Raw genomic sequence first — 9,300 nt, forward strand, 5'->3', positions numbered from 1 at the left:
GTAGAAGTATCCAGCACATGCATTGTATAATTTGGATAAAAGATGCTCCAGTATTAGGAAAATCGCCGGATGAAGAAGTTGCTACGTTTATTCGAAAATACGTAACGTGTGAAATTCCAGATGAAAATGTTTCGCCAACGTTGTACGATACGGTAATAAGTGATCAGAATCATAAACATAACTCGTATTGCATGCGTACGAAAAAAACGGCAACTAATATATACAGAAAGTGTCGGTTCGATTTTCCTCGGCCAGTTACTGAGAATTTCGTTTTAAGAGACGTTATCACTTTGATAGTCGGTAGAAAAAATTTACGCAGTAAGAGCAGATTGTACGATCTTCCTCGCAAGGAGTCGGAAAGGTTTATAAATGATTATAATCCGGCTATCAAATTAGCCTGGGAGGGAAATATGGACATACAATTTATTAGAGAAAAATCAGAGTTTTTAAACTCATATTTAACAAAATACACGACAAAGTCGGAAAAATGCAATACAGACTTTGAAGTGATAGATTCGAATAAGTCCTTGGCATCGAAACTGTGGAATTTTGCAATGCGTTCATTAAATAACAGAGAATGCGGTGCTTTAGAAGCTGCGGATACACTATTGGGAATCCCTTGTACGGTACGGATAATGATACCGTGGTCAAATGGATCGATGTTAATGAGGTGAGAAATAGAAAAGTTAAAACATTTAATGAAATTAAAGCTCTCGATGAAAATTCTACGAATATTTACTGTTCGTCACTCATCGATGATTACTATCCAAATAGACCTCAGGAATTAGAATCATTGAATTTGTACGATTTTGCCAGATTCTGGGAAATTACGAAACAGATGTCAAATAATGACGAAGTCAAGTGTTACAAACTGGCATCGGGTTTATTTTTAAAAAAACGAAAAAAGGGTTATTTAATTAACCATTATCGATTTAATATAAAAACTGAGCCCGAAAAATACTTTTACTCGCTGCTTCTTCTGTTCAAACCATGGAGAGATTTGAGTGAACTCAAAGGTACATTCGAGACTTACACGGATGCCTTTAAGAATTCAGAGTCTGTTTTAACGAAGGCAATGAAATATCACGAAAGGCTCGAAGAAATACAGAAAGCTTTTGAGAACGTTGCTGAATTAATCGAGAAGCGCGAAAATGATCTGAAAACAGCAGACAGAGACAAATCCGATGACGATGAACTGGATTGTAATCCGATAGAAGCTGACGACGCGATGAAAAATCTGGAAGATTTTCGCTTGCACCTAGATTCTCGACCGGGGAAACCTGTTGCCAGGCACCCCTACCGATCGGGAAAACTCTAAAAAACAACGATATAAAAAGAGAGTAGAGACGCGACAACTCGCTCAGTCGCAGACACAAACAATCGCTCTAACCACGATCTCGCTAACCGCGCGCGCACTTAGCATCGACTCGCAGTTGTGCGCGATACGCGGAGTGACGGAAAGTCAGTGCCGCACACCCGGCAAAGCTTCAGTGTATTATTAGTGAAATAAATAAAGGCCAAGTGGTTGAAGTTGAATAAAGAATTTTAATAAGACAAGTACAGTGCATTTTCTACAAACACCCGACAAGTCCTGACGCCCCGGATTCCCATCCCAATTTGGCGCGACCCCCTGGTGTCTCTCCCGAGGCACACAACAATATCTTATATTTATATTATGATAATAAAGAATATAACATAATTTTAAATGCAATTAAATAATATATTATTTAATTTTTCATTAAAGCACTAAAACAGATTATATTTGAACAAAGTATTGGGAGAGTTATAAAATGATTTTGAACAATAACAAAACAAATTAAAAGAAAATAAAGACAAAACAAAAAATCAGAAAAATAAGTAGGTAGATCTACGAGAGAAGAATAATGAAAAATGGAGAAGGTAATGGAAAAGAGATGTTAGATATTTAATAACCTGTTAAAAAAGATTAGAAAACAAATAAAAAATAGCAATAGATGCAATTAAAAGAAAAGAAATTATAAGAATTATGGACAATATACATATATATAAATAAGGGAAATAATAAAAAGAATAAAAATAATTTTAAAAATTATTTTCAAAAAATAACAAATTATGAAACAAAAATAAACAAAACAACAATGAAGCTGCATATGAAAGAGAGACAACGATAAATCAACAACTTCTTTCTACAAAAGCGGTTTTCATAGTAAAAATAATGAAATTAAAAATAAATTTAGTAGAAAAACAAGAAAAATAGCGGAATTGTAAAACTAAAAAACACCATTATGAAATAATGTCAGAAGAAGCAAGAAAATTAAGGGACATTTTATAAAACTTCTATTATTATACATTATTTAAGTTATGTAATTTTATTTTTTTTATATTATTAATTCTATATTGTATTACTCACTTGCTGTTTGTATATAAACGAACGATTTTCCAAAATATTTGTTCGGTTAAGGCGTGTTGCATCATGCGCAGTATAAAGGGTGCTACGATTTAAATCAAAATTATATATATTAGATGTATTTTAAATATATATATTTATTATAATAGTTGCTTGTAAACATTGATTTTATTGATTTTATAAAGAAAAATTATATATATATATATGTATACAGGGTAATAATTCGAAAACAAATAAAAAATAGCAAAAGATGCAATTAAAAAAAAAGAAATTATAAGAATTATAGACGATATACACATATAGAAATAAGGGGAATAATAAAAAGAATAAAAATATCGCGTAAAAGTGAAATATAATTATTAAAACAATAAGTTGTAAGAATAAGATAATCACAAAGAGAATATTTAACAGGGTATTTTACATCTTTAACACATTATTTTGCATGAACGTAAGTATCTCATAAAATATTAATTTTTCGTCGATCTTGTTTCAAAAATTTTGTATATAAAATATTGAGAAAAATCAAAATTTTTGAAAAAAACTATATAGTTTATAAATTTATATATCAATATAGTTAGAAGCAAAATCGTCTCCCAATTATCTCAAGAATCTTCCATTAACAGGTTTACTACTAATTCTGTGATATCCTGCATATATATTCTGCATATGTACAATATAAATTTAAATATTAATTAAAGAATATAGATATACGTATCAACACACGGACATAAGCGCGCGTGAGTGTGTGTGTGTGTGTGTATGTGTGTGTCTGTACTATTATAAAATTAATATTTAATTATAATTCAAATATATAAAGAATTAATTATCTTATAACTTTACACATTAACTTCATCAATTCACACATATTCACAAATTTATTTATAATAAATATTTTGATACGTACAATATAAAATCATTACCTGATTAAAGCAGCGATTATTTCGTCGCACCGAAAATTGTCGAAAACATCGATGATATGAACACGCGGCCAAGAACAACACGTGTGAAACGCGTGGCATCGAACATACCATTCTAAATACAAGCCGCACGATTACGCACCCCTGTCGCGCAGCCTGCGGTCTAATCAGTTTGTGGTCGTGAGAAGAAAGACTAACATCTCAGCAACTAACTTCGGTAAGTCATATACATATAAGATTCTGTAAACTATCGTTCTAACATCATCATCGTCTTTAATGAAATGTAGAATCAGTTAATTAGTAGTCAGCAATTAAGTTCGTTTATTATTAATAATTTATTTCGCGAGAACGACTAGCATTAAGCGACGGAACATTGTCATTTTTATGAACTTTTCGGGATCTTTTCGTGAATTTTTGAGATATTCGCATCTTATTTATTGGTTCCGTGATTATAATTATGATTTTACATATAGTTTTGCAATAGATATATTTCGGACGTACTTTAATGTTACTCTTGTCGTTCGCGCATAAAAACTTGTTTACGCGCATCGACTCGTTATATCAGGTGTTCGAAATATCCAGATCTTATTTCATTTTATTATAATTCCAGATGTACTCAAACACCGAAATAGCAGATGTAAGTATATTATTTTTCATTATAAAATACTATTATTTTTTATTATAAAAAACTAATACTCTTTATACATTTCAGATACCGATGAATGAAGCCGACCACGTCGCCGCCGAGCCCGTCGCCGCCGGCCTCGTTGCCGCCGACTATCGTAGAGGTTAGTTAAATTTTAATTTAATTAAATTGATATAAGCTAGATTAATCGAAGATCGTTTAATTAACAATTAATATGATCGAAATCAATTAAAGATTATTTAATTGACAATTGATATAAACAAAATTAATCGGAGAACGATCGATTAACAATTAATACAAGCTAATTTAATTAAAAGTTTTTTAATTAACGATTAATATGAGTTAATTTTAATTAGAAGTTCTTTAATTGACGATTGAAAAAAACAGATTCAATCGAAGACAATTCAATTGACAATTGATTTGAGCAGAAACAATTAAAAAATATTTAATTGACGATTAAATATAGCAAATTTAATGCGAATCTCTTCCATTAATGATTGACTTAAGAAAATCGATATAATTTCTCTATTTCCATTAATTAACAATGTGTAACGATTAATACAATTTAAATTTTAATCGAAGATGTTTGATTGATGATATTAATATGACTGAATTTAAATAATATATATCTTTTCCTTGATTCTAGCAAAGTTATTGTACGTAATAGTTACAATATAAATAATAAATAATTTACGTTTTTTAAACCATATTTTTATTCAGAACATTTTCAATTCATTATACATTTTATTATATTTAATTTAATTATATTTAATGTTAATATATATTTCTCGAATTTTTTTTCATTTGTTCTAAAATAATAAATGTATAATATGTTATAATAAAATGTGTTGTACATATATACAATATATATTATAATTCAAAATTATTAATCAAATGTAAATATTGCAGAAAGTTTGGTAATACAACGAAGTGTAACCATACAGTTTCCTTCTGGAGAACATTTCTGCATTCAACTAGGTAACCATTTCACAATGTTTTTACATATTACATTCAAATTGTGTTTATTTATTATAAATAATTATATGCATAATAGATATGCAACAAAACTATTATAACAATATATTTGCAATCCAGATATTATATGAAACTATTCACACACAAGAAAAATAATATTTTGAAAAGTAATTGCTGGTGTACGATTACATTTTTGTTTAATTGGCAAACAAATATTTAATAAAATTTATTAATTTAAAAAAAGGAAAAAGAAAAATGAATCTTTTCAATATAAAAAAAATATAAATATATAAATAAATACATAATAACAAAATATATACATTCTAAGCATTTAAATAATAATACAATTTTAAAACAAGACCATTTATATAAATATTTATATACAACGTATTCTAATTATGTTATTCAATATTTTTCAATATTTCTTTTTAATAATTTATTTATAATAAATAAACACAATTTGAATGTAATATGTAAAAACATTGTGAAATGGTTACCTAGTTGAATGCAGAAATGTTCTCCAGAAGGAAACTGTATGGTTACACTTCGTTATATTACCAAACTTCCTGCAATATTTACATTTGATTAATAATTTTGAATTATAATATATATTGTATATATGTACAACACATTTTATTATAACATATTATACATTTATTATTTTAAAACAAATGAAAAAAAATGCGAGAAATATATATTAACATTAAATATAATTAAATTAAATATAATAAAATGTATAATGAATTGAAAATGTTCTGAATAAAAATATGGTTTAAAAAACGTAAATTATTTATTATTTATATTGTAACTATTACGTACAATAACTTTGCTGGAACCAAGGAAAAGATATATATTATTTAAATTCAGACATTTTAATATCATCAATCAAACATCTTCGATTAAAATTTAAATTGTATTAATCGTTACACATTGTTAATTAATGGAAATAGAGAAATTATATCGATTTTCTTAAGTCAATCATTAATGGAAGAGATTCGCATTAAATTTGCTATATTTAATCGTCAATTAAATATTTTTTAATTGTTTCTGCTCAAATCAATTGTCAATTGAATTGTCTTTGATTGAATCTGTTTTTTTCAATCGTCAATTAAAGTACTTCTAATTAAAATTAACTCATATTAATCGTTAATTAAAAAACTTTTAATTAAATTAGCTTGTATTAATTTTTAATCGATCGTTCTCCGATTAATTTCGTTTATATCAATTGTCAATTAAATAATCTTTAATTGACTTCGATCATATTAATTGTTAATTAAACGATCTTCGATTAATCTAGCTTATATCAATTGTCATTGTATCGAAATCTAATTAATCTTTCTAAAATTAATCGTCAATTAAAAATATTTTAATTAAATCTGTTCATATCATTTGTTCAATTATAAAAAATTTAATTGATATTTTGCCATCTCTGATACCCAGTAAACACGTAGGGATCATTTACGAAACAATTACATAATAATCTATATATGTATATGTTATAGATCGGCGAAACAAAACAATGACGTATCATTTATGTCAATAACGTAATGAATTTGTTATGCAATTTTGGTGTTACTTTGTTATGTAACATTTATGTATTTTGGTTAATATAAATGTGTATACTCTAAAAGTTTCGTAAATACTACGTAATTTTAATGACATCATTGTAACGTTATGTTAAATATGTAACATTAATATTATTTTGTTGATATCAATGTATATATTCTGTAAAAACCTTATTATAACTATTATATATAATTATAATATTTTGGTTAATATAAATGTGTGTTCGCGTAAGTCTTGGTTCGAAATGGCTTCGAGCTTGGAGAACGTCCGCGTGGTTGAAGGAGTATCTATAAGAGACACTAATTGTTCTAGTTTCACAGAACTTCACTTTATTTGCAACTTAACAAAAGATAAGCGAAAAAAAGCTGAACATCGTAGTCGATAAGCGAAAAAAGCGTAACATCGTAGTCGACCCCCGCCGATGCAAAGGGTCTGGTGGAGCGTACGCGCTCCGGCGGCAGCTGACCCATCTTTTGTTGCGCTAGTTTCGCGCGGAAGCGGGCACAGCGCACGCAGTCCCGGGCGATCCTTCGGACCCGAGTGGCCACCCCCACGACCCAGAAGCGACGGAGAAGATAGCTCCGCATGAGTTGAGGGCCTCCATGCAGGGTCGCCGTATGCGCGTCGCGAAGGACCAGCTCGGTAAAGTAACCCTCCTTCGGCAGTATCAGCGGGTGCTTTTCTGAGAAGGGCAGGTGAGCCGATTGAAGTCGACCGCCCACTCGTAAGGACCCATCCTCGTCCAAGAACGGGCTTAATGCTCGCAGAGACGAGCCACCGGGCAATAGGCCGCCCGCCGTAAGCGCTCCCAGCTCTCCTGGAAACTCCCTTCGCTGCGTCCGCCTCACCATCACAGATAGAGCCATCTCCAACTCGGCGCCGGACAGGAAATCGCTTTGGTCCCTCATACCTCGAGCCTTGTGATAGAACCTGTAACAGTAGGCTACTACGCGTACAAGCCGCGTCAAAGTGGAGAATCTCCTTTCGAAGAGATCCTCCGGATTCTCCGGGACGGCCAGGTGCACCGCTCTTTTTTCTTCTTCCTCGTGATGGGCACCGAGGTCACCGACCACAGGCCACGCGGTGGTTGGTCCCCGAAGCCAGACGGGGCCTCTCCACCACAGGTCTAAACCAAGAAGCTCCGAGACCGGAATCCCCCTGGTTGCCACGTCAGCCGGGTTTGATGCAGTCGGAACATGTCTCCACCGTTCGCCTGGTACCAGACTCTGTACCTCTGCCACTCGAGCTATGTGAACCTGGCACCCGACTTAAAGTAAATGGATATTTCAGGTACGCATTCGATTGTACTTCGTTTGTACCCGTTTGTACCGATTTTTATTTTGTTTGTACCCCTAAGGGTTGCAAGTTATTAAGGGTTGAAAAATCACCAGCACCCCACTTTGAGATATCGTAATTTTCGTGGTGCCGTTCGATTCAGTATCGTTTGTACCCATTTGTACCGCTTTCCATTTCGTTTGTACCCCTAAGGGGGTGGAAATATGGGGTATTTAATGTTCGCGAAAGGGGTAACTTTGTCAATTTTAAAGATATTCGAATTCTGCAAACGGGTGCTGCTTCCTAATTGTTTGTACCCGTTTGTACCGCTTTCCATTTCGTTTGTACCCCTAAGGGGGTGGAAATACGGGGTATTTAATGTTCGCGAAAGGGGTAACTTTGTCAATTTTAAAGATATTCGAATTCTGCAAACGGGTGCTGCTTCCTAATTGTTTGTACCCGTTTGTACCGCTTTCCATTTCGTTTGTACCCCCACGAGGGTAAAAATATGGAATGCTGAACAAACAGTATAAGGAATATCTTTGTCAAACTGAACTCAAACTAATATTAAAGTGAAATTAAACTCAAAATAAAATTGAACATAAAATGAATATTCTTGGATTAAAAATTTTAATTTTATTTTATTATTTGTTATTTTTACGAAGCTAAATAACAAAAACTGAAATATTAATATAAATATTTTGATATAATAAATTGAAAATGCGCGAGCGCATGTCTGTGTGCGCGTGTGTTACGCGCGAGCGCCTTAAAATTATATCGAGAGCAGGACGAGCGGAGAAAAGAGCGAGCACGCGACGTGGGACGCGGTGGAGAGGAAGCGTAACCAATCACACGTCGCGTCCCCACCGCGCACATCGTCTCCTCTCCGTTCTGCTTCATGATATATATAAGGCATAAGGTGATTAAGCAAGACTGCTCCTGATAGGAAGCAATTGCACATCGCGTACGATTGAGCTCAGCATCTTCCACTGTTTAACCTAAGACACTTTCTGTCTGTTGTCACTCACGAAAACGCACTCTAAAAGATTTGTCGAAGAAAACTCTTTTCTTGAGTTTATTAAGTCATAATATATATGATATATATATATATATATATATATATATGTATCATATAATATTATGAGTATGTGCATGTATAATATTTCATATATAATATTTAGTTCTCATATATAATAAGGTGCTCATATAATTTTAAGGTTAAATTTACATTAATCTGTTTCTTTTCTATTTCGATAAAGAATATTACATTATATTAGTTTATATTTTTTATTTGTGTTAAAATATATTACTTTCTCAATATGCCCCGAAATGCGTCAAAATCTCCATCCGAGATATTCGAAGCTGTTAAAGATTTATATCTCGTGAATGACGAAGGTCGCGTTTTTAATTTAACGCATTCTGTTTGGGAGGAAGCGCGTATTAAATTAAATAATACGATGTCCAAAAAATATATATATTTGTACGTGTCACAAAACAGAAATGGCTTATTACATAAATTGCTAGATCATTATGGA

At 31.8% G+C, this 9,300-nt stretch overlaps 1 protein-coding gene and 1 long non-coding RNA gene across 2 annotated transcripts; one reads left to right on the top strand and one right to left on the bottom strand.

Annotated features, from left to right (window-relative positions):
* Window positions 1-3,438: 3,438 nt before the first annotated feature.
* Window positions 3,439-4,089, top strand: LOC114942091 (uncharacterized). The gene is made up of 3 exons (XR_003821749.2): window positions 3,439-3,520; window positions 3,914-3,940; window positions 4,016-4,089. It is a non-coding gene; the product is annotated as an uncharacterized LOC114942091 (long non-coding RNA).
* A 2,730-nt stretch (window positions 4,090-6,819) lies between these two features.
* LOC146720573 (uncharacterized) lies at window positions 6,820-7,944 on the bottom strand. Its single transcript, XM_085488252.1, has 2 exons — window positions 7,890-7,944; window positions 6,820-7,757 (listed from the first exon to the last, which is right to left on the bottom strand). Exons 1-2 carry the CDS (start codon window positions 7,942-7,944, stop codon window positions 6,820-6,822), a joined length of 993 nt encoding a protein of 330 aa, XP_085344378.1.
* Window positions 7,945-9,300: the final 1,356 nt, after the last annotated feature.

Source organism: Nylanderia fulva, unplaced genomic scaffold, assembly GCF_048542155.1.
Source record: "Nylanderia fulva isolate GAGA-0341 unplaced genomic scaffold, ASM4854215v1 Scaffold664, whole genome shotgun sequence".
Taxonomy (NCBI): Eukaryota; Metazoa; Arthropoda; class Insecta; order Hymenoptera; family Formicidae; genus Nylanderia; species Nylanderia fulva.

What these genes read in the sequence shown, in the direction of transcription:
- LOC146720573 (XM_085488252.1), bottom strand. Translation starts at nt 7,944, where the DNA reads ATGGGTACAAACGATACTGAATCGAACGGCACCACGAAAATTACGATA. An exon ending in GAAAATTACGATATCTCAAA is followed by an intron (nt 7,758 to 7,889) that starts GTGGGGTGCTGG and finishes ATTTACTTTAAG; the next exon opens with TCGGGTGCCAGGTTCACATA.